Below are 26,981 nucleotides of genomic sequence, written 5' to 3'. Positions count from 1 at the left end.
AGATTTCTTGAAAAAATATGTGAATGTAAGAACCTTAAATAATCAGATTAAATAAATTGAACCCAAAAATTTAAAACTTCAACATTCTCAGCTTCAGTGATTTGATCGGTTGGCTAATTAGTTTAAGTTCACTCGAAATTTAATTTTCGGTTTGGCTATAAGAGATTTAAAGCATTAATATTATACAGGTAATATTAATATTATACTTCACAGGTTTTTAAAAAAATTTTACAAGACAATTTGATTCGCAGCTGTAGTGTCTTAGTTTCAGTGAAGAATGGATAATTCAATTTTGGTTTGAAATTCGTAGAAAAATCAAGATTATATCTAACGGTGTTGAAAAAAAAAACATAATTAAGATTATGCTTTTTTCAAGCCTCAAAAATCAGGCCTCAATCATCGCTAAAGCAGTATTTTTAAATTTCCACACTCATCCAAAGACTTCTCTTAACTGAACACAGAGGGACCCAAAGACCCAAGAAATATTAGGGGAAATATTGGCAAGAAATATAAAGGGAGAGGAAGACTCCCCCTCCCAATAATTAATGAATATACAATGCAATGTACCCCCCCCCCCTTGTATACAAGTTTGAGTCCTGTATAAGCGGAATAATAAGCAACTTCCCCCATGTTTCATTCATGTTGGCACCTCTGGTCTAATTAAGGTGAGTTGACTATAATTTGATAGGCCTAATCTGCTCACTTCGTTGAATTAAGATAGTGGACAAGGTGTGACAAGAGGTTCGTCACAAACATCCCACAGACCCAGAGGTGGATTTAACTGCGGGCATGTGCCCAGAACCCCAACTTCTGAAGGGCCCCAAAAACCCAAACTTTTCCTAATTTAAGGGGCCCAATATTTTGACTCAACTCTTGCGCCCGGGGCCTCAACTGACTAAAATCCGCTTCTGCACAGACCCCTCAGCAACCTCTAATGGAACCACTTTTCAAAAACCCACTGATCAAGATGAAACAAGGCCATAATTTATTTCAGAAAAATGTTCCATCAAAATTTTTAATGCATATAATTTTGTTAATCGATATTATTTAAGGTTCTTACATGAATTTAATGCATGATATGATACCAGAAAATGTATTTCGCCATTCAGATAAATGTGGCGATGAAATAATTACACAGTACTAAGTCACTTACCGTTTAAAATTCAAATAAAAAAAAATAACATGAATGCAAAATACAACATGAAAAAAATCAACAGTTTTAAATGTTAAATTGCATAATACTCTGACATAAGTAGGATATCCCAGTGAAAACCAAGAAAAGTTTTGATACCACAAGGGTCTGTCACGACTTTTTTTGTAGGGTCCTGTTTTTGTGAAAATTTTCTTTATTTTTGAGAAAAATGAGTAATTTTTTGGGAAGCAAAATAATCTAGTTGATCTATCACAAAAGAAATGAAACGTCAAATTTATGGTTTCACTATTTTTTATTTTGTGAAGGGTCTAGAAAACTGACCTAAATTTTGGCAGGACAGGCCCCCGTACAGCCAAAAAACAAACTGCTAATGGTACCGTGTATAGTGATAGTCAGAATCATAACAGTTTGTCAGGGCTTGACAAATTGAAAAAACAATTTAGGCACCATCTAAATTTCTTAGGAGCTCAACATGGATTGTCTCCTTAAGATAATGTTGTTTCAAATTTTCCTGGACTTGGTGCTGGCACCTCTTCCTATGTTGTTGGCAGAGGCATATTTATAGGCGTACTGTTGCCCAGGGCAAAAAAACTTTAGAAATTGGTGGTCAAGAAAATCACATTAGAACGGGAGAAGGGTGGCAGAATATGAATAGCCTACAGGCAATAAAGCCTTAAATCTGCTTCCGCATGTAACTGGATGTGCTTGTGCTGTCGTGACTGCCAAATATTGGAGAGTTAGAACTAGGGAGATTTTCCTGTCCCAATTTCTAACAAACACCCTATACAGAAGAAATATAAAAAGTTTATAAAAAACAAAGGATTTTTCATGAATAAAAGGGATTTTTTTTGATAATTGTATGGAATTTACTCCTTCGAAAAAGAATGTTGCATCGTGCTAGCCATCACCAATTAAGTCAAACAAAATATTAACAAGAAATAAAAATCTTGCAAATAAAATATCACCATCAGGTCAAAAATGAGACACTTATTCAAAATGGGATCAAAGTTATACTGTCAATCAATTGAACTGATGCTGGCTGCTCAACTAATTTTATCTTTCTCGCCATAATTATACATTTTTTAAGTGGAAATGCAAACTGTTTCACCTATTTGCACCATAATTTTGAATGATGAATGTTAGTTACTGTCCAAGACCATGAAGTAATAAATACAAAGTTATTTTTCCATCCAGACAAGTTTTTAATGACTACTATACTTGTTTAACCCTCAAACTAAGCAAATGAAAAAATTAATCAACCAAATGGTCCACATACACCCTCCTCAAATAACCTTAAAAATGATACAATTTCTGTTTTGGCAGACTCATTAATTACATTCTCCAACATTTGTAATATTTGGCAATATATCAATGATTTCCTGGTTAATTAAAATCAATTACACAAATTTTGTCGATAGGATTTGGTAGAAAAGTAGGACAAAACCGAGAAAGTAGGACATTTTACCAAAAAGTAGGACGAGTGGGAGCTCTGGAGATATAAGAACTTTTCTGGAGTCTGGGAGATGGAGTAGAATTGGCAGGTATGTCACGAGATCAGAGCATTTTTTTATCCTTGGTCTTCAATTTAGCAGTCACATATACAGAAAATTTCAGGTGCTAAAACTAATTTCCTAGCTGTCGTGACACCCTAATTTGTCAAGCCCTACAGTACATCAATGTTCGATATTAGAATGAAAAAAAGAGATGACATGGTCATGATTTTTATCTGCACAAAATTTCTACATTATATTTAATTGAATTCTCACTGTTTCAATGTCTCAACAATACAGTACAGGAGAGACACCATCACACAGGTATGACATCGATTTGACATTTCACATTCTGTTCACAACACCTTTATTGGGGCACACTGTCAGAGTTTGAATTTTAGCGTAGACAAATACATCATCCTCAACACAACTGCATTCTTTTAACTGACAATAGGCCAGGAACATACGTAAATAAATTTGCATTAGGTGAATTTTATTAAGTACAGTATGATGCCGATTATCCTAGGCTTGGGTTATCCGAGATCATTTAAAAAATTAGATTACAGTGAAATGATTGGCGAAACCTCTTACATCATGACAAACTAGTTCACAGAATATCCACAGCAGTGTTTCAAAAAGTGGGCACTATCACTCTTTAGGGGAGAGGCAGTAGAGACTACAGATACATAGAATCCTATGAGTAGGCTTAGCTGGGGGGGAATAGGATTTATTTTTTTCTTGTGGGGAAGAGGGTGAAGGGATATAACAAGGATTCCGAGGGAAGGGCGATTGCCTTGCCAAGAGCCAAATATAGGGAAAATATGTGTCCCATAAAATGTGGGATGATCCAACCTACACAATAAATTGCTTCTCCTGACTCATTGCTCTGGATCAGCACCTGGATGAGACAAATTTGTATGATTCTGGATTACACTATCATCTTTTAACAATCTTGTTCTTGAACATACACTGGGGTGTGGCCCCCCGTGACGTCTTAATATATGAGTGTGGGGGATTGGTGATAATATTTGATACTACAGTTTCCAAGACATGTAAATTCATGGGCTAGTATGTATGGTTAGGTAGAGACCACATTGTGCAGTAATTCAAAAATTATTTTACCCTTTAACTTTTGATAATTTTACATTTATATATATCATTTGAACCCAAAATTTTGTAAGGTCCATATTACCATAGGTTTGAGTTATCAGTGTTAGACGCTTGTAAAGGAGAATGCTAACCCTTTCTCCTTTCATACAACAGTGTTAGGCCTGGTCCATATTAGAACAGATAATTGGAATTCTACTGTACCTATAAATATTCACGTTCTCAAACTGCCTTCATATGTATATATAACAATAATAATAAAGTTAATAAATCAGATTAGGTAAGTACAATTATGATATTTACAAAAAACTGAATCAGAAGACCCATAAGTAAAATCATAGTTGATGTAAAAGTAATTTGAAACCAAAACAGAGTAACATGAACCAACTTGGGGTATTCAGCTTATTGGATGGAACCCCCATTTCTTTATAAATGATATGAATAAGTACTGAAGAACATTTCTTTTACAGAAATGGAGTGTTTGAAACACCAAGTATTTTAACGAACAAGTTATGATTTGAATACCTTGGCACTAGTCTATAACTGATTGACACCTCTGTCACAGTGGAAAAAATCATTACACTGGTATTGCTGATATACATGAAAATAATTCAAACACTGAAAAAATAGCACCAAATTCAAAATTAATGGCAACAAAAAAGAAATAATTTCAAAGAAAAATTTACAGCAAAACCTCATCATAAAACACCTTTCATAGTGGTGAAATTAGCTTTTTCATGGTATCAATCCCCCTCCTCATCTAGTTCATGAAAGTGTCGTTACAACGAAGTTTGACTGCATCAAAAGTGAAAAATAGATACGTATTCATGCAGTAGATCAGTGTTTCCCAACCTTTTTCACGATGCAGACCCCACTTCAGTGAAATTTAATACATCATGAACATGCTATAGTAAAGGTCAATTTGGAGCACCTCCCCTTAAAATCCAAAATATACTGTTTTGTGTAACTCGCATATCATAAAAAGAAATTGATGTAACACACAATAACTTCACAATGTGTCATTCATGCAATAGTGGTGAATGGGGGGGGGGGGGAGTGATATCACGGATGCCTCACAAAGTACTCGTAACTCCTCCTAGGGAGTTAATGGACCACAGGTTGGGAAACACTGCAGAAGATTTGCATGAAATTAAAGGGATTGGTTATGCACACATCAGCGAGTTTCATACGAAATATATTCTATGTTGTTCTTTGGTGAATGTAAAAAACTATTTGATTTCCTGCTACCATTCTACACTTGCATTGTAAATTTGGCAAATTCAATTTTTTTTACTTCTTCGAATCTGTTAATCACAAGCAATATTAGGACAGAATTTAATCGATTAAACTCAAAATTTAAAACAAGTGAAACATTTAAGCTATTAAAAAGAAAAAATCTACATGCTATCATAAATATTTGATTGATACAGAATCCAGAAATGTTATCACTCTCATTGCAATGAGAGTCAACATGGAAAACACGTACAGCAGAGTCCCAAAGGTTTGAGGTTCCAGATAAACTAAGGGGAGGGGGCCTGGAATTTTTAAAAATTCCGCCTTGAAACATCCCCATATTTTTGGATGGTTTTTGCCAAGAGCACACATCTGGTTTAGTTTTTTTTTAAATCAAGGAGACAAATTTCAGTTTTGAAGCAGACTGCAGCCGAGGCCATAGAGCCATTGAATTAAGAACAAAACTGGTAAGACTCAATACCAACACATAGTTGCTAACTTTGGAGAATAAGGTTTAAGGAGAAGGAGGTTTTTCCACCGATCCGAATTCCATACAAAAACAAATGTAAAAGGAATTTCTGAAAAACAATGTAGTGATTTTTTATTAATAAAAATGAAACAACTGGAATTTTTCCCCTTAGCAAAAACATCACATCGTGCAAGGCATAGTTAATCAATGCAGACCAGTTTGAAACATTACATATCATTGCTATTCTCAAATCAAATCTCAACAAAAAAATTACTAGCAGGCCCAAAACGGGATATGCAGACTCAATGGGTCAAAGCAGACAAGTCATTTTGCTAATTTTGGATGTCAAAATACTGAATTGACACTAGATGGTTTGCAAATTTTGTGTGTGTGTTTCTTCCATCAAATAATTTTCCCATGATGACCCCTTCTTAAAGCACTTAGTAAAGCAAACCTTTGCCTTTTTTGAACAATCTATAATGGTCTCAGTCCTCTTTCACCTCAAATTATCGAGACTTTACTGTACAGTCATACAAGAATATGCTAATCAGTGTGGATCATATTACTGTTTAGATTAAAAAAAAACTACAGACTTCGCGGCAAAAGTCAATACACTTGATGCGAGTATAAATGTAAAGGTGAAGTACATTTAAAAAAACATAGAAGAAAAAAAATCGCAGCATCTCTAAATGCGAGAGTTAAACTTTACCTACAAAAAAAACAGCAAAACTCAAATCAGCTGCGATCATAAGAAACATGTACTCGGCCACTGACTATACCAATTTTCAACTACAATTACCTAAATAGAGCAGCTACAAGAATAAAAAAAAAGGAAAAAACAAGAACCACTAGTTTTTCTTATTCACATGATCTACATTTAAACTCCACGAAAGCAACAATATTTTTTTCTTAAAAGCACCACAAATAAGATCAAAAAAAGAAATCTAAGTGTCTTTTTTCCGCCAGTTTCTTCGTTTTCTTCGTCAAAAAATTCACAAAATCTACAGTTTGTTTGACTGACTAGCAGAAGTCTTTTTTTTTTTAAATCCCTTAGAAAACAAGAAAAACGTAGTGCAATACCATAAACAGGTCTAACATAAGGCGATAATAGTATTTAACTATTTGAAAGATAAAAATATAGTGCGGGAGGAAAAAGACTGTTTTTGAAAATAATGAGTTTTTAGAGAGCTTTAAAAGAAACAATAATGTTTGTGGTAGTTCCGATAAATGCTCTTGAAAAAATAAATTCAAACCAAAAAAAAAAGGTGCTCTTGTGCAAAATGTGTTAAAATAAAAAAAAGTTTATGTAGAGAAATGATAAAGAAAAAAACTAAAAAAAAAGCAAGAGGAAACGAAACCACTGATTACTTGATGACTGCTATTTAAATAGCAGTTAAGAAAGGCTTTTGAGAAACAGCACTAATGTGGCACCGAAGACAAGCATGGAAGCGAGAGGGATCGATGCTGAATTGCATTTGTCTTCAAAACAGTCACATACATTGGCACGGCCACCGAATCCGGCACGGTAGTAGCAAGGCCTGTCTTTATCCACATCGGCAGCACACTGTCGTATTATACGCTTAGTAGGTTTTTCTGCAACGATAATGAAAAAAAATTAATGTAAGAAATATTATACAATCATTATATATGATAGACACCGGACAGCAATAAATATTAAAATTATGGACAAATTAACACTCTTTTACAATGTTTTGTATGTCATTCTTTTGAATTTCTGAAAAGAAAAGCCAATATTTACTGGACAGAAAATAATTCTTTTTGAAAATACAGAGAAGACAGAAAAACTGGTTCAGACGAAGATATGCAAATAAGGGAGAAATGCAACCAATGAACATAGCTATATGCAGTTAGCAGAGTATATAATGACAACAGGTATCTAGGAAAGCTGTTAGGTCAGTTTTTGCACTTACAAAGGCAGGTTATCACAATTTAAGTGACTTTGAATGTGGCTTATATATTAGTCAATGCTAGTGAGATGGGCCACAGCATTTCCGAGATAGAGATGAAGTTTGGGTTTTGTGCACGACCATCGCAACAACATTCAACAGTGTACTGTGAATAGAAGGAATCTGGAAAAAAAATAAATCAAATTGCCAACAGAGGTGCGGGCTGATAAAGACTGAAGGAGCAGGACCATCAACAGCTGACAAGAGCTATTTCATGATAGATAGATGTGCAACGCTGCCTCAAATTGCAATAGATTTCAATGTTGGGGGCATCAACACATGTCAGCATGCTAACTGTCCCTCCCTGATATAGACTTTTGGAGCCGAAGGCCCAATAGAGTAACTTTGATGATGGCAATATATAAAACTATGCGCTTCACCTGGGGGGTCTAGGTCACCGTCATTAGACTGTTGATGACTGGAAACAAGTTGCCTGGTCTGACGAGTGAAGCTTTCAGTTTTATCATGATGGCGAACGTGTATAGGTATGGAGAAAACCCTATAAAGCCATATACTCCACATGTCAACAGTGGAATGTTCAAGCTGTTAGAGGCTCTGTCATGGTATAAGGCGTGTGTAGTTGGCATGATATAGGACCCTCGATAAGGTTATAGAAAACACTAAATGGTGACCAGTACGTAAAAATCCTTTCCGATCACTTACAACCTTTTATGTCCTGTGTGCATTTCAACAGTCTCGACACCACACATGTTGAGAGTTGCTACTGAGTGACTCCAAGTACTCTTCTTGCTTCAACATCCTCCACTAGCTACCTAAATCTCCAGACATGAATATCATTGGATATATACAGGATACCTTACAACTCCAAAGCAGAATGGTTTGCATTGCTCTGCAACAAGCCAACAGCTGACAGGAAATGTTCTGCAGTAAAAATTCCCATAATAGTGTTTTCTAAATTTTTCTGGAAATTCTTCCAATTGTTCTGCAGTAGCCATAATTGTTCTTGACATACGTCACAGATTTCGGCATATTCTGCTTTGGGACCTAGCAATGTGCTGTACCAAAGAGATCTCCATCATCTCACACATTTATGGAATTGTGGACTGCCTTGCAAGTGTGAATTGTCTCCTGGATACCTTCACACATTTGTGGAGTCCATGCCAAGTTGTGCTACAGAAGTTAAGAGTGCTCGAGGGGAGGGGGGGAAGTACACGATATTAGGTATGTGTAGCAGTTTTTCAGTGTATGTCTCTTGCCGTCAGCAGGACTGCAAATTATTTCTCCCATTTTCCCTGGTACGTGAAATTGTTAAACTATTTTCACTGGTTGGCAGATGTAAAAATGTTGAACTTCCTCGAGGGATCCATTTCTAAGCTGCTCTTGGATTGCAATTTTTCTAAAGCAAGTTGATGGTTATCCAGGGTTCATAGCAAAAACCAGCTTTCTCTGGCTTTTATCAAATATTTACATATATTTCCCAGACTTTTGCCAAATATTTTGCATTCCCCCCCCCCGACCATATTTTGCATTTCCCTGACTTTCCAGGTCACTGGGAACCCTGTGTTTTGTTACTTTCACAAAAAAAGCTTAACAAACAAAGCTGTTTTATAGTAAATTTAAAACATGAAAATATATTTCACTCACGTGCACGAGGAATTCATCGGATAATCAAATCAATCTCACAACAATAGAAAGCACAAATAATCTTATTTAATTGACATTGACCTCATCTGTTGGTGGTTGCGCCACCTATCAGAGATTTTGACAGGGTTGACACAGTATTTACCGTTGATGGTTTTCACCGCCCTGGTAAAAACATGTTTATCTTGTCCGTGGTTTTTACCACCCAGGGAAAACCCATGATGTTTACCACCTTCAGAGAATTTTTTTTAATAATTGCAGAAAAAGTGATTTATCTACTTTTTCATATTTTTCCTGAAAAAAATCATAATTTTGATAGTGTGTGAACACAGAACACTAAAATTATTACGTTCTTATTAGCACCTAATATGCTCATTTGATCTTGTTATAAATTCTCTTGCCGTAAAGTGAGGCTTGCCCCCTAGGTGCCAGGTTGCCATAGCAACTAGAAAATTGGCATTGACCCCTAAAATATTCTTTATTTAATTGTTCAATTTTAAGTCTATGAACGACACAAAATTTTCTGATTTCATGACAGTGTCTTTTAGCAAAGAAAAGGGATACTTGTGAAAAAACTATAAAAAAAAATATTTAGAACCATTTCTCTTGAGCAAAGAATTATGCTTGGTTTTTAAGTAATTTGAATAGTACATAAATATGTATTTTTTTAATTTGTGAAGTCCTGCCAGAAAGATAGTCCCATAATGTCATCATATGCCGATGGATTAAAAGAGAAAATTATACACGCTATAAATTTTAGTTAAAGTATCTGTTTATAAATAGCAGAGGCAGATTTATGACTTTGTCACCTGCTGGCTATTAGAATATTGCCGACCTTCACTTGTTTCAATTTGATGTTTTTGACCATAGATTACTTAAATACACCGCTCTGGACTTCAGACCACTTAGGGTTTCTTCCTCCGTAAATAATGCCTCTGATAGTCATTTAAAAATAATTGCATGAGTTCTTAGTAATAAAAAGTGTGAAAAGAACCGAAATATTGATTACGTCATTTATAATTAAAATTGGTTTGTGAAAAAAAATAAAGCGATACCAGTATTAATCAAAATAATGGTTTTCATTGTATAGAAATAGTGGGCAATAGCCTCTATATCTCTATATTAAAAGTAATATACATGTGAAACCTCGATATAGCAATACTCTGCAGACCAAGAAAAAATGTTGTAGATGAATTTATCGTTATATCCAGTATCGTTGCAACGATTTTTCCACTGAACAGCAATTTTATGTAACAATCTCCTCTATATTGATATTACTCTCTGGTCCTGAGTCATAGTATTACAAGTCATATAATATACTGATATATAATGATAACTCCCTTATAGCAATATTTTTATATATTGGGTATATATATATCTGGTCTGTTCGGTTATCATTATATAGGCTTTTCACTGTAGTATGTTTAAATTATAAATTGTATAAGATACAAGTTATTAGAATTTATACATACAAAGAGGTAGAAAAAGAAAAAAAAATTGATTTTACATCAACCTGATGAAGATACAAATATTGGTTGTGTTATAATAGTTTCTGTTTCTATGATTTTCTTTTTTAATTATGGCTTAAGTTCATTTGAATTCTTTTATAATTATTATTTAAACAATCAATCATTAGTGGACAAAAAAGTGTGCATATTAATTATCAATACTAAGACACTAATTGTACGTACAAGGTTTTTACCACTATTTTTTACTATATATATATTTATATATATTAAATATATTTTACTTAGGTCATTAATTAGAAAAAAAACTATTATAGGCCTATCAGTCATTCCTCTTTAAACTATTTTTTCTCTGATTAAAACTATACTTTCATAATAGTTTTAAATTAATCACCTATCCATAGTATTTTAAACTATTTTTTTTTTATGATTAAGACCATACTTATAACTTTCTCATTGCTTTTTAAAAGTTTTACAAACCCTTTATCAAAAAGACAAACAAGCAACTACAATAACAAAAATGTATGAATTACAATTAACATAAATAAAATTAAATCAACATTATGCATTCAACTTTTTCACTTACGATCCAAAACAGTGAAATCAACCCAGTTCTCCATTTTTCTACAAGCCGTATAATGCAGCTTTGATGGCCCATTCTTTATGTCGCTACAATTTCTTAGGAATTGTGGGCCTGGAGGCGAATTTTCACAGTCTGGATCAATTACAGACTGGCAAACGTAACATTCAATGGCTTCAACTACATCAAAAGAAAAAGATAAATACAAGAATATAATAAAAAATTGGGAAATTACACAAATTATTAGTTTCCCAAAAAATACTGAGAAGAAACATTTCTGGGGTAGATAAAGTTTTTAGAGTTCAAAGGCAACTCTTGGCTCAAAGCCACATTAATTGATGAAAATATTCCCAGCTTCAATGAGGAATTTGTCCAAGACTTTATCCTTTTTTGAGCAACACTTCATGATATCCTTTGGGCAGGACTTTGCAAACTGGAACATGTGATATGCTGAGTTGGAGATGGCCACGAAATCATCCAACTCTAGGAAAAAGGATGCCCCCTCCCATCAGCATGATTGCACATGTATTAGTTAGTACTTCTGTGGTGGACTTGGTCTGCTTGTTGATGACCGGCCTGCTTCTGGCTAAGTTCTCACTGGATAGAAAACAATTTTTCCATAGTTTTTTTTTTCAAAGTCTAAAAATCTACTCTGAAAGTTAGCAAAACTGGACTTGGAAAAAATTTTTGGGGTTGACACGTGATTTTTTCCAAGTTTCTCTGCAAATCATTAGATTCAACAAAGTCAGATCCTTATGTGCAATCTTAGAAAAATTTCTATTGATGGCTGAATTTTGGACTTTGCTTTGTTTATGGTTGCAAAACTTTGCCCAAGCATTTAGAAATGTGTTGATCTTTTTCCCAATTTTTCAAACGTGCTGAACTTAATCTTTTCCAGAGATTTTTCTGGTTGGGATTTATTAATTCTTGAGCTGATGTTAATTGCCCGCAGCTCGGTCAAATCTTTTTTATGTGCCTCACACATTTTTTAATAGTTTTGCCAACTGCAATTTCTTAGTAGTCAAGAAAACTTATTCATCTTTCTTTTCTTTCAGCAAATTATGAATGTTAACGCTCTAACCAGAGTGGAGAACATTACTTCATAAAACATTCAAAGTTTATTAAACAAACAACTTGATATTTGAAATTTTTCTGAATTTTGTGCAATACTTTTCTAGTTTTTTTTTTTTTCCCCAGCTAAATACTTGAAAGATTATTTTTACCAATAGTCAACAGCACATTAGTTTTGAATTTTCATAGAAAAAATTTATTAAAAAATTTTTTTTGAGATATTTTTCATATGATCACTGACCTAATGATTGCTCACTTCCATAACTCACAGTAGGTTTCTGAGTGTAAAAACTCCCCAAATACATATATTTAGAGGTTTTGTGTTTGTGTGATGAAAATACGAATTGTTTTTGGCAAATCAAAACTTTTTTTTCTACATTAACCACATTTTCATCATTCGAAACAAATGTAAAAAATAAGTTTGAACATGTCACGGGCCACAAAAAATCACCTCGCGGGGGAGCAGCCAGCTTTTGGACACCCGCTCTAGGTCACTCTTTTGGTCAGTTCCATGTTCACTATTTTTAGGCCATTCTTTTGGTTATTAACATGTGTTTACACACTCTATAGGCCTAGGTCACTGTTTTGGTTACTCACTGACCTCGTCCCTCGCCTTATAAGTCACTCTTATGATCATTCAGATTTTGCACACATGCGCAGCCACTTTTGGTTAGTCCATGCTCACACATTCTCAAGGTCACTATTTTAATCATTCACATGCTCTAGGTCACTCTTTTAATCAGTCCATGTTCACGCACTCTCTAGGTTTCTTTTGGTTGTGCACATGCTCTAGGTTACTCTTTTCATCAGTCCACGTTCACGCACTCTCTAGGTTTCTTTTGGTTGTGCACATGCTCTAGGTCACTCTTTTGGTCAGTCATATGTTCAGTCTTTAGATCACTACTTTGGTCACCCGCTGACCTGGTCCCTTGCTGTATAGGTCACTCTTGATCATTCACATGCTCTAAATCACTTTTTTGGTCAGTGTCTCATGCTCACACACTTTGTAGGTATTCACACACTTGCATGCACAATCTTGAAAATTTTAACGTGATCTAACTTTTATGAGACCCCTGGGCAGTGCCCGAGTGGGCCCCTCGCACTGGATCCAACCAGGCCAGCAACTAGATGCTTTGTCAGCTGGGGCAAGCCTGAATTTTGGCACCTCTTGCAATGTTGAGGTTAAAGGGATGAATTTTGCTCCCCCTCTGGTCTTGCGGCTGGGGCACCAGACCCAACTGATTCTTCCTCCTCCCTAGTTACGACCCTGGGCCAAAACCCTGTAGTTTACCCCAAGCACAAAAGTAAATTTAATTTTTCTTTGTGAATGTATTACACCCCGATTTCGTTGAATAATGACTAAAGGACTTTCGAAACTATACTAAATATAAAAATAATTACAATCCTGGAAAAATACATTGTTAATTGAAACCACTCAGATTATTGCAATAACAATCGCTAATAGCAATGAATAATTAGTTTACTGTTACCATTAATAACAGATCACAACAATTAGGGCTCACCTGTGCCTACATGTAGTACGATAAATGCAGCAGTGAAAACGAGAATACTCCGCATATTAATCATGTTTGTGATTATGGAAATTAATTAATTAATAATCGGAAAAAAACACGATTATTATTTTCTTCTTCCCGCAAAGGCAAGATTATCACAACGAGAGGAAAAACCTGACTTGAGTGTATAATAATCAGGTCAACATGCAAGCAAGAAGCAAAGAAGGAAGGTATGACCTCTACGGCGACCAGAAAAACACTGCGATGCCTTGGCGATTGCGCTGAGATGATTTCGATCCACTCTACGATCTCGTTCGTAGATGCCGATGAATCTGTCGTAGTCTAATAAATGAGATATCGTATTTCTGAGACAATGTGCGATCGAACTCGCAACTTCGGTCGAGCAAAGCAGAAATCCAAAAATCTTGCTATGTATGCTGACCATATCACGTGTATTTCCCGGGACACTTCCGTATTTTGACCATCTTGACATTTTCATAAAAGCCGGGTGCTAAGGGCACACTGAGCTATAAGTAAACTTACTTATAGCTCAGTGTACAGGCATGGCCCCCACATCCTCAAGCAGGGCCCCAAGGCTGGGGTCTTTCGCGGGCCCTACCGACAAGACTTTCACGGGGGCCCCTTTATGATAAATTTATAGCGTGGAAAAGCAAAAAATTTGTGAAAATTGCCCCGGGGCTGGAGCCTTGTCAGTGCACCCCTTGTGGGGGGACCATGGCTACATGCGGTCGTAGCTGAGCTATAAGCAGTGTCGTTTTAGCGCATGGGCCCAACCGGGCGCCTCACAAAAATGAGATACGGTTGAAATTTTCTAGAATTTACAAGGTAGGCAGGGCCGTCATTTCAACTTTTTCCAGAGGGGGGCAAAGCACATGTACTCAATGTATGTATATGTATATATATATATATATACCATTTTTAGTGTATTTTCAAAAGCCAGGGGGGCAACGCCCCTCCCAAATGACGGGCCTGAAGGTAGGGCCTCAGAAAAACCACTTGGTTCGGGGGGGGTCCATGACACTGAGCTATAAGTAAACTTCCTTACAGCTCAGTGGGACATCCCGGAAAAAGGGATTTTTATGAGGTCCTACCTGGCAAATTCTCGAAAAATTCCATTACTTTTCATTTTTCTGAGACCTCTCTTTTCTTGAGGAGCCTCCGGGCCATGTCCGGGTGGACCGATGCGTTAAGCTGGCACTGGGGGCCCATGATGCTTTTAAGATGGTTAGAAGTTCCGTGGAAGAATGTGGACGAGGTGCACATGTGGTTCAGTAGTAGTGAATTTATAGTATAAAAAACAAAAATTGATGGTAATTGTCCCCGGGCATTAGGGCTACTTCACCAAACACCAACTCTGGCCATATCGCTATATTGCAATTTACTGTCATTAATGAGATGGGTTGGAAATGAAGGCTGGGCATCAGGGCAGGAACCATGTCAGCTACACCCTTGTGGGGGGGAGGTCATGCCAAGGGCCGGTTTCTCGCATGAGCAAACGGGGCACGTGAGCAAAAAGCCCCACAAATTTTCAGAGCCCACAAATTGGCTGCCTTCTGTATTTTCGACACGGCCTACATGCCTATAAGACCTATCTCAAAGACCACCACCTAAGGAGCGGTCCAAAAATTCATACCGTATTCTCCCGCATTAATCGGATGCTGCTAAACTCGAGGGACGCCAGACTTTTGAATGTTAGGGTCTGATCCGTTTTCCGGTTTGCCAGGAAAAGAAAGGTGGTTTAATATAAGGATCACAGTATGCGTTCAGCCAATTCAATGGATTTTTTTAATAACAAATATTCGTATATATTTATGAATTTTCCAGAATCTGTGATTCGAATTTCACTCATGCCGGCTAATGAGGAGAAACACGGTATCTGCCCAGGGTCAGAACTAATGATGAGGGACAGTCCCTGGTAGATCCTGCTTATGACGTTCACACTTTGAGCGTTTTCCCCACTTACTACGATTTATTTTCGTGATCTCAAAAGCTCAACTTTCACTAATGCTCATCGAGATTTCCTCTTTAAAACGTTTTCTCGCTTAATACGTTTTCCCATGAAGGTTTTTTGAGAAACCTTATAAGCGGAATAAGGAGGATTTATGGTTTTGCCACTCTTCTTCCATTCTAGTCCATTTTTTTGACTCCGATTTCTCAAATTTGCCGCCCTGGGCTTATCCACCGCTCCTGTAAAAACACACCTGTCTTCAAGTCACTCTTTTGCAGGGTAAGTAGGATTTTTGCCACTCGGGCAAACATGATTTTGCTACCTCCATAACTTTTAAATTCGGTAATTTTACAACGGTTTCGTTGTTCCCACCCCTACCTAAATTTTGCCACCCGGAGCAGTTGTTCCCCCCCCCTCCCCCTCTAGATCCGGCCCTGCTTTTGGTTGCTGCCATGCTCACACAATCTCTAGGTCACTCTTTTGGTTGCTCACCGACCGATTCCGGGCTTTATCTAGTTCCGTGATCTAGTTCCTCACTTTCAAGGCAGAGGGCTAATTTATGGTTTTGCTCCACTTCACTCATTCTACTAATTTTCTTAACCCTTTACGGCGCACTACCCTTTAAAGTTGGAATTTCAACAAAAAAAGTTGTAGGCTGTCTACTTCGGCTTAAAGGAGTACGCAGGTACAACTTTGTATAATCACAAAAGATATATAAAAAACTTCTCGTAAATACGAGGATTTTTCAATAACGCGCCACAGCTGAAGATCATGGATTTCTTTGTTTGGTGGTCTTCTATGATTGAAAAGGAAAGTTCAAAGTAAATGGTAAACCTACTTTTATCCATTTATAATTGAATTTAACGGTTTGAGAAGCTAGTCAAGTTGGGTGCTCCATGCAGTGGAACACTGAGCAAAAAAGGGTTAACAATTCATTCCTCGAAATTGCCGCCCCTCCGAACTTGCCACACTAAGCTACAGCCCCACCCAGCTTCAAAATACGCAACAAAAAGATTTCGACAAAAAAAAAAAAAATTAAAACCGAAATCCCATCAACCGAAAGCTAATTTTTAACGCATGTTATAATTCTTAGCTCTATACAGGCTCGAAAGTGGGGAGAGCGAATCACCAAGAGTATGCATAAGTGAACGAGGGAGGGGGGAATGTTAACCTTTGCCACTGAACGAAGGAAGTGATAGACCCTATCGCCCCTATTCTGTTTCCGCCTATGGTTTGTTCTGTACTTTGCAAAAGTAATTAATCAATTAACCGAATAACAACATTATTCGTGATTCCAATAAGCGGCGTCTACTATACAAAAAAGACTTTCTTATAGGGGAGGAAAAGTCAATTTTGTTCTGCCTAAATGAAGATCATGGCTGCTAGTGCCGTCTTAACGCATGGGCCCACCTGGGCACAGCCTGGGGGGTTCAAGTTCGTGATAGTGAGATCTGGTTACAATTTTCGAGATTAAGTATGCAAATTGGTTGACAGGTACTACAGCCGGTGGGTAAGAGGCCTCAAAAAATCACTTTGCCCGGAGGCCTTTGATGCCGTTAAGATTGGTTATCCTGGTTGCAGCCCTGCATATTGAAGCACTACTTGATCCATTTAAAATAATCTAGAAACTTCAAAAATAATGAGGCTTTATTGATTGCTTGTGTACTTCAACGACGAAAATACATAACATTTTTTGTAATGGAAAAACAACAGTAAGCCTATTTTCTATAATACAACATGAAGCGTGACCATTCTGCAAAAACAAGCCGTGCATTGATGAGTTTGGAGAGATTCTTATTTTATTCTTTCTTTTATATAAAACAGTCCGTGATTTTCTAATAATAATAATAATAACAACAACAAATCAAGAATATCTGGCCTGTGAAAATCTTTCCAAAAACAAAACTACCGTATACATCTTTTTTTGTTACCCCATTTTTCTATACCAGAGCTTGACTTGCACATGTTACAGACAGCTGAGCATGACGAAGACGTTGCGAAAAGAGATTTTTATTATAAGTATTATTATTATTATTAGTTTTTACTTTCTTGAAAAAAAGCTCACATGCACATTTTAGAAAGCCTCTCGTCACCAACGGAAATCACCATGTGCCACGCTATTTGTGCTCCAATGCCTCTCAAAATCTCTGAGGTATGAAGGGTTTTTTGGTTATTATTTTTCCCCCAACTAATCGACCTTGCCTCACTTTCTCAAGCTGCTATTCAATTGGCAACTGAACCACATCCAAAAACTTACACAATTTCACGCCGTGTAGTTTCCACATCCCTCGTAAAATTCACAAAAAACTCACGTATGCCTCCGAAAAAAAAGCAATAAATACTCCAAAATTAGACGAATTCTGACTACTCGGAGAATTGATATGCATATGTTACGGTCACAGTCCCAAAGTCTAGTCAAATCACTAAATGATGAACCCATGGCTTGCGGGGTCAAATGTGGCCGTCGGAGTCATCTGATGTGGCCCGCGACTTCAAACTTGATTTTGTAAAAATTAATACAGTGGCCCATTTACAGATCACTTGAGTGATTTGCGGTACAGTTCCAGAACACTTGCCTGGCCCACAGCAGATTTTCAGATAATTTAAGTGCATATTTACAAATCACCGCGGCACATTCCAAGATAACTGAAATGACTCACGGCACGGCACATTTTAAGATCACTTAAGTGTCCAATGGCACATCCATAGATCATTTAAGGGACCCCGGCACATTTACAGATCACTCAAGTGACCCGCGGTGCTGTTCCAGATCACTTCAGTGGCCCTCGACACGTTTTGCGGACTTGCACAGAGAATGGTGAAATATGAGGCGAATACCGACGACTAAATGCTATCACACAACCTGACAAGTATCCAATACCGCATATTCAGGATTTTGCGGATGAACGATTTTCGGCAAATTGATTTTCAGTAAAATTGATCAAAATCATTCAGATTTGATTTCATCAGATTCGAGTGGAACCTAGCGGCATTCCTAAAACCGCCGTCATAACATCTGTAGGTTTGTTCAAGTACTTATACTGTTACATGCCTTTTGGGTTACGACAGAGATTCTTAATCTTTTTCATCTACGAACCAAAATCAACGAGATCAGCTTCGCAACCAATTTGGCTGATTGTTTTTCAAAATGAGAGAAACCAGTAACGCAATAAGTGCATTTATAACAGTACTGAAAATGGATTTGCACGACTCGTCTAGGAAGCCCCTCAGAATCAAGTTTTGATCGAGAGCATAAGCCGATGCAGGATCTTCGAACGGGAAGGGGGAAGGTGGATTTTCCACCTCCACCCTCTCACCCATGCTAATAATACATATTTTTTGGGAAACGGGGGAAGCGGTCTCCCCTTCCCTCTGTATCTGTCTATAGTCGAGACCCATAGCTCGTACGGAAGCTCCTGAGAATCAAGTTCGGGACGTGACCTATGGCCCAAGAATCTCTAGCTGCAAGTGGATTTGTACGAACCATCTCGAGAATGCACGCGACTCGGGGTAAAGAACACCTCCCTCCCACGGTAATACATGCTTAACCCTTAGCCTTCGCAGTTATCTTGTGGCTCGCGAACTCGCACACCTAATTTTGTAAGAATGAACCAAGCAACGCATTCCAAGATCACTTAAGTGACCCGTAGCAAATTTGGCAACACAATAAATACAAATTAATATTCTGTATAAAGCAAAAGGATGTTCAACCTGTAGGGGAGTGCGGACCATTTTATCGATTTGAAAACGTGACGCTGGCCACTCATGTAAGTGATCTAGAACAGAGCCGCCGCTTTTAAGTGATCTGTAAATGTGCTGCAGGCCGCTTGAGTGATCTGTAACTCAAGTGACCCGCGGAGCACCGCATCACTTAAGTGGTCCGCATCTTCTTTACAGATCACTTAAGTGGCCCACTTTCAAACCAATGAAGTAGCCCGCACTCTCCAAAAGACTGAGCACCCTTGCCCTAGGTGTTGTATAAACTTTTCACAGATTCATACACGAAACTTAAGTTTGAGAGGACTTCAATGTTTCGCATATCTCGAAGACACACATTCTCGCCGCCTCTAAAGACTCCGAAACTCACTCGTCAGATTCGGAAGCAGTTTTTACGAGGCTGAATGAGAAAAAGTCTTATTTTATTTCGACAAGTGCATATTTGGTGTATAAGAACTATCATGTTTTGGATTTCTCAATTTCACACAAAAAAGGATATAAAACCCACACCTTTCTTTCAAACCGAGCACAACTGCGGCCTATTGCCATGGGCAATTTACTACCGAGTGAGCTATTTCGAAAATATAATGTGTGTACCTAACAGTCTGAGTGCATATCTAGTGTTGTGGCTGATTTTTCAGTGCGGCCATCTATATTTCAGAAGTAAAGTGTGATGATTAAACATTTGTACCGTTGCAGGCCTGTTGGCTATCTGTGAAAACCCGCACCTGAAAAAAAGGCGAAGTTCTTACGGGTTATGAAAAACCACCAACAGCTCGTGCATTACGACCTTTTTTTAGCAATGATGAACTTTTATCGCCGATTTCATTCCAAAGGCAGCTGTATAATAACTGCATTTGTATGATCTCATTAAGGGTCGTAAAAACAATGATTCTACGCCCCTTCAATGGACTAAGCCAGCGGTTCTCAACCGGTGCTCCGCGGAGCCCCAAGGGCTCCTTGGCCACTCGAGGAAAATAAAAAGAAACAGTAAAAATTGAAAAAAATAATTATAAATATTTTTAAATAGTAAAAATAAATCTGTAACTTTAATGAATAATTAAAAAATTGGCCTACGGGGCTCCGCCATAGAATTTTTTTACTTAAAAGGGGAGTCAAAAAGGTTGAGAATCGATGGACCTAAGCAAACTAAAACAACGCTTTCGAAATCTATAAGCAAACGATTGCAGGCGCAGCCCTATTAGCTCATCCAAATCCAGATGCTAAAGCTGTCATTACACGTGGATACATCTGATTTGGATATTTTTTTTTTGGCGCAGTGTTACAACAAAATATAAGTAGTAAATCAGAGGCATTAGGATTTTTCTCTCGCCGTTCAACACCTGCTGAGAGCAAATACAGCACATACGATAGAGCATATTGTGCTCTGAAGCAGGGATGTGCACCCTGCGACCCGCCAAAGTCGTTCCGATACAAAAGTATAAATACATAAAACACGAATAATATCTAGGCTGACCATATTTCTTTCATAAAAATACGGGACACGATATCGCCAAAAAAGTTGTCAAACGCAAGTAAAGTTTCCAGTTAGGTAGAAAAAATTGTCAAAGGCAAGTTAAGTCGTCAATTACAGCCAAAAAATTGTCAAAGGCAAGTTAAGTCGTCAATTACAGCCAAAAAATTGTCAAAAGCAAGCAAAATTTCCACCTATCGCTAAAATTGCTTAAAAATCGTCAATCGCTGAAAATGACGGATGCTGTAAGAAAACTTAATTCATCAAAAAAATTTATATGTTTGACAAATATGTGAGATGAATATATTTATTTTACTATAATTTAATCATGAAAGAGTGATAATTATAATATACTTTATAAGCCATAAAAATAATGTCAATTTTTGATTTCAAAAATTGGATTGGTCAAAAACCTGAATTTTAGGTTTTGCAACTCGTTGGCAGGTCGTTTTAACAGCATCCAGGACCTCGGGCAAAGTGACTTTTTAACGCCCCCTTCCCCACACCTGGCGAGACATGTTTACTTTCGAAAATTTTAATCACATCTCGTTTTCATCAAGTCCCCTTTGCACTTGAGGTGCCCGGGTGGGGCCCATGCGTTTAGACGGCACTGGTCGTTGGAAGTCCAACCCTATGCTCCCCATTAAATGTTTCCTTCGTGTCAACAACTCTGCTCATTAGACGAAAGTAGTAATCAGGGACTAAGTACTACGTCTGTGGTAGCAGCAGTCAAAGGCGTGTGCGAGAGGGAGGGGGGACATAAATCGCATGTGCGCCCCCCCCCCCCAAGCAAACCAAAGATAGAAAAAAAAATTGTCAAAAAAAACAAAAATATCGAGAGAAAATACCTTTCATGTGCTATTTTAATCAATTTCTGTTAATTCAAATGTTTTTGAAGGTTGGTAACACAAAATTTCTGTGAAAGAAAATTATTGTCTTTCCCCCCCCCCCCAAAGGTCGATCCCCCATACGCCCCTGGTAGCAGTATATCTGTCGCAACAAGGAAGTGGAATGTCTAATATTAAAACATTAGTTAATGTACCAGGAACAAGTAGTAGAACGATCAAAGAGAGAAAGAACCTTCTATAGAGATGAGAAAATGAATTTATTAGTGTTTCTTTCCTAGCGTGTGTCAGTAGGAAGAACAAAAAAAAAACAACAAAAGTTCTTGCACAATCTCATAAATTTGAGCGATCACGTGATCAATTAGCTCAATCGAACGACCTTTAAGAGTTCCGACTTCCCACAGGAACGTGCATCATCAGACATGATATCCAAACTTGGGGAGAAAGAAATATTTTCTTTTCCCTCTCTTATGATCTCTTCCGAGAAGAGATTTTCTTTTTACACGTACATTACGTGTGTGTGTGAACTCCCATGATTAGTCGACTCCAATCACCAGCATTTTGCTTTCTTTGGCAAACTACATACTGCCGGTGACACTATAATTAAATTCATACGGGTATGACGACAGGATCAATTAGTTATATTTCTCGGTGCAATGGACCCTTTTATGCTATGAGATGAATTTACTTAGACCAAGAGTCTCCCGAAATGTGAGAAAATGATATATATTCTGGAATCATTACACTTCACGCACAATTTGAAATGCAAATACAACAAATACAACGCCACAACAGGCAAATTGCCCAACGAGGTGGCTGACTTAAGAACATCATGGATCCCCGAGCCCCTACCTACTACTGCTACACCACACATGAACCCCCCCCCCCCGCGGAACCCCCCAACGAATCGGTACATGCGGGAATGTGCGTGTACGTGTAGTGCAACCTGACGTAAAGTTTTTGTTTCTGTGTAATGCTTGTTATGTGTAGTGCTGTCATCTGCCCCCAGTTTTACTAACTATGAGTGAAGTGAGTGAAGTGTTATGGTTGAATGATTTACCGTTGTAGGACTGTTGCTCTCTGTGGCGAGACTTTTTAACGGGGAGATCGGCTCGCATTTGCGCCTTGAAGTTGGGAACCACAGAAAACCAACTTCAGCCAACCACCACTGTGGGGTTCGAACCCGGATCCTCGCATCACGAGTCCGGCACTATAACCACTCGACCACCACAGCGGCAGATAACATCACTGAAAAATCTGACCCAACACTAGATATGCCCTCTGACTGTTAGGTCTAACGCACATTGTACCAGACTCCGCCACGAAGCTGGGTGGGAAGGGATATCGGCAAGGTTATAAGTCCGGTGGGGCAGAGTCCTGGGGTTAATTCACGCAATGTTATCAATCTGGTCCTCCTTCGAAAGAAATTTCTGGCTACAGCATTTTGTTTAGCAGGTGTTGAACTTCCTTGAATGCTCCGAGGTTGAAATTTTTTTGCTCTATGTGGACAGATCAAAAGGTCTAATGAAGCGCACGTGACTTGTCAGTACAGTTTGTTTCACGGTTGCGAGAATTTATCTTTCGTGAAGAGTCACCACTGACGTAATGATAGCGCATTTTAAGTTGAATTTTAACACAATTTATTTTTGCAGATACTTAACTCATTTTGAATAGCAATATGTATCAGAACATAAGCGAGGGTGCGCGTGACCGTCTGGTCTAGCGACAGTTGAAGAAGTGTTCTTATCTCTTCAAAATCCTTTGTCATTTAAACTAGTTATGTGCAAGGCAAGTGGGTAGAAGAGTTAGCCACACGTACATTAATGGATTTGCATGTACCTCTGTGTCGCCTCGCGATCTTCCAATCCGTTTGGCCCCACAATGGTCGAAGCAAGACCGCCACTATCAGACGTGGGGCGGGCCAGCACCTCCTAGAGATAAAAGGGTCTCCGCAGTCAGCTTGTGACGTCAGTAAGTAGTCCATTTTCCCTCATAATATTCAAAGAAAAAAATTTCCTGCTCGTGCCAGTATCGTCGTTGTGAGGAAAAAAATTATCGGGTTCAGAATTGGCGATTTCTATGTCCCACATCCAATCACTATGCGGTATTTGTGAGCTAACCAGAAAGATTCTACGCCAAAATAAGAAGAAACGAATTAGGATGCTGTGTTTCAAAATGTGGCAAACTTACTAGGTAGTCTAAATGACGTTTATGGCAAACAGTGCAGAGGCCTTTTATCTCTAGGAGGTGCTGGGCGGGCCCCGTGCTAAATTAACAGCGGGACCAGAGGCGTCTTAATAATTTCGGAAATTCTTAGTCAGCATCCGAAAATCAGGGTGGTGGGGGGGGGGCGGATTGGCATCAAAAACCTCATGCATTATTACAGAAATGCCGAAAAATATAGACACAATCGAATATAAATCAACACAAATACCGATGAAAATTTCGAATTAATGAAAATTCGGAACTGAAAATATTTTTATTGATAAAAGTAACTAAAAAAATTAGGATACAATGAAAGCTATTACCAATGAAATAATTAATTATGAATCGAAATTTAGGATTGACGACAAAAATTAAAAAATTATTGAAAGAAATAATTCCAGCACCAGAATTCGAGAAAAATAATTCCAAAATGGACGAAAATTGAAAAAACATTTTGAATTCAAAATCCCATAATTGAAGCTCAGACATCTTTTTTAATATAGAAAATGCATTTGAGAGATGTGTGTGTATTAAGATGTGTAAGATAAGTGTTGAGATGCGTGTAATATGTGTATTTTTTTTCACTGCAGGGCTCCGGCGGCTTTGGGTTAAAGAAAGCACACAGTTACAACACGGAGTATCCTTGGAGAGTGTTCTGGAAACAAATATTCGCCAAGGACCATGGGGCTTGGTGTAGCCAGCCTATGCTGCTGGTGCTTCGTTGCAGCACGGGGGAAGGGAGGTAAACATTGGAAGCTAATATTTGCGAACGACTATTAGACAAAGCTGGATATGAGTGTGGCCCTAGCTTAACTAAATTGGTAAAAATATATAAAACGGGGAGGGGGGAAAGAGGAAAACAAAATAAGAGTGATGACAGGGTTGCAATATCGCACAAGTATTGCGCTCTAATGAAAGGATAAAATACTTTTGCCGTTACAGCTGGAACTCGCCCGCGTAAAAAGCGTTGAACTATTCTGGGCAGCCGCAGATGAATGTTGACTGAAGAAAGGAAGTCGTGGGTGGCAAAAGTTAAGAACCATTGAACTAGGGCAGCGGTTCTCAACCTTTTCATTCGCGGAGCCCTTTTTACTCTGTAGTTTCTATGGCGGAGCCTCGTAGGCCTCCCCTCCTTTTTTTAAATTTATCTATCAGATCCACTGATTTATTTCATTGTCTTGGAGCTGCCGCAGAGCCCCTTGGAAAAGCCCAATAAGCACAGGTTGAGAATCCCTGATCTAGAGCGTTTGCAAGTACGCGTGACGAAAACAGTGACCCAAAGAGCAAGGGACCAGTTCGGTAAGTGACCTAGAGAGTGTGACCAGGGGAGTGACTTAAAGAGCGAAGAACTCGTTGGCTGAGCTGCCAAAAGACTAAGAAACTGTGCAAGCACACGTGACAGACTAAAAGAATGGTCTTTACATTGTGTGAGCATAGAAGTGACCTAAAGATCGAACGACTGGGTCAGCGAGCAGCCAAAGGAGTGACCAAGAAACTGTATAAGCATGTGAGTTACCAAACACTTTCTCAAACAAGTGTTCTCAACCTTTATTGACCATGGAGCCATTTTTAGTACATAATATTTCTATGTTGGAACCCGTAGGCTTTTTTTTAATATCAAATTTACTGATCTTATTTGCCTCGAGCCCCAAACGCTCTACGGAGCACCGGTTTGGCATATACCCCCACATCATGCAAACCAGAGGCATCGGAAGTGTTTTGGACCTATTTGTACTCGTCTTGATCTAGATATAGGACATTTTGATTTCTGAATTAATTCTGGGGGTGGGGACCTCAGGCAGGTAATACAAAATGGTTTGGGTGCTCTAGCGCCCACTGCACTCCCAGCTCCGGTACCACACCGATGCAAACATAAAAATAAATTTGCCATTATACACGAGGAATAGGCTACGTTCAGTTTGAAACTCGCAGTTATTTCCGGATGGCCATTATATCCTGGACAAACAACTCACTCAGTGATAACCAGTAAAACGATATTTATAGATCACGCAGAAATATTTTTTGCTTCTTTATTTATTAAGTTACTGTGGAATTCACTCTAATCTCGTGTGAAAAAAGCTGCGTTGAACTGGGTATTTCATTTCTAAATAATACGCTGACCGACAGACATTTTTCTCGTTTCTCTCAATGCTCGCATGCCCATCAGTTCCTTCCCCTCCAAGTTTGGCCATTGATCCATACGTCACAGTTTTTGACGTTGTAATTGACGTAATAGCGTTCCCATATTTTTTTTTAAACAACGACTGAGTAAGCTTTCACTGATAATGGAAACTGGATGACGTTATATTATTGAAGTGTAATAAATCATTCAGCCTCATCAAATCATGCAGGGGTATTTATGATCGGGTAAAACATTTTTCGGCAATTTTTGCAAATGAGAAAATTTATTTCACTATAACCTACTCCGCGGCGTTGATGAGATAGAACACCATTTTTTTTCAGCAATGACTAGCCTAGATATTTCGTAAAGCTGATTTGTCAATGGAACACATTTTCCTATACCCCCTCCCCCCCCCCTTTGCACCTGCTGAAATTCGGAAGAAAACTTGCTTCATAAAAAGACATATGGAATTTTATAGTGGGTTTTAGTGATTTCTGCTATGTTTGTTTAAAGGGATAAAACACAAAATTTGGTGTTGACCAAACTTTGTCTCCCCGCAGATTTTAGTCACACATAAAATATCAACAATGTTTAACCAAACAGTTGCTGACGAACAATGACACAGGAGCTAGAAAAGTGGAGGTGTTTGGTGTACGTTTCTCACAAGCTCGGAGTCCATTCATCTTCCTCTGAATCAGTGCTTTTTTTAACGAATGAAATGGGCCCACCTAGGTACGGCTCGAGGGTCTCATGATTATAAGATCTGGTGCTATGATTTTCGAGAGTATGGCAGGATGGTAATTCCAGGCAAGTAGAGGCCCTCTGAACATTACTTGCCTGAGGGTGGGGCATTATACTCCTGAGACGGCCATGCTTTGAAGTTCATGTAATACAGAGTGTTCACACAGCACTCAATAAAGATAAAAAAAAGCAGTACGTTTGATGAGCAGGCGTGGACTTTTATGAATGCACCAGTTTGCAAAACTAATTACAATTT

General features: G+C 38.1%; 1 protein-coding gene and 1 pseudogene across 1 annotated transcript; both read right to left on the bottom strand.

The window, feature by feature from the left end:
* Positions 1–3,383: 3,383 nt before the first annotated feature.
* LOC149088232 (uncharacterized) lies at positions 3,384–13,915 on the bottom strand. The gene is made up of 3 exons (XM_089245599.1): positions 13,662–13,915; positions 11,074–11,247; positions 3,384–7,045 (listed from the first exon to the last, which is right to left on the bottom strand). The coding sequence occupies exons 1-3, from the start codon at positions 13,723–13,725 to the stop codon at positions 6,846–6,848; spliced, it is 438 nt and encodes a 145-aa protein (XP_089101725.1). The 5' UTR covers positions 13,726–13,915; the 3' UTR covers positions 3,384–6,845.
* On the bottom strand, positions 3,812–3,906 carry LOC149088233 (U6atac minor spliceosomal RNA; annotated as a pseudogene).
* Positions 13,916–26,981: the final 13,066 nt, after the last annotated feature.

Source organism: Pholcus phalangioides, unplaced genomic scaffold (genome assembly GCF_987345545.1).
Source record: "Pholcus phalangioides strain wild (caught in Gottingen) unplaced genomic scaffold, Ppha-v1.0 ptg000003l_1, whole genome shotgun sequence".
In the NCBI taxonomy this organism is placed as follows: Eukaryota; Metazoa; Arthropoda; class Arachnida; order Araneae; family Pholcidae; genus Pholcus; species Pholcus phalangioides.
The sequence above is the reverse complement of the archived record's forward strand: the minus strand, read 5'-3'. Positions and strand labels throughout refer to the sequence as shown.

Excerpts from the sequence above, each read along its gene's own strand:
- LOC149088232 (XM_089245599.1), bottom strand. The coding sequence starts at position 13,725 with ATGATTAATATGCGGAGTATTCTCGTTTTCACTGCTGCATTTATCGTA. Across the intron at positions 11,248-13,661 it reads CGTACTACATGTAGGCACAG|TTGAAGCCATTGAATGTTAC; the intron begins GTGAGCCCTAAT and ends CTTTTGATGTAG. Across the intron at positions 7,046-11,073 it reads TGATTTCACTGTTTTGGATC|AAAAACCTACTAAGCGTATA; the intron begins GTAAGTGAAAAA and ends TTATCGTTGCAG.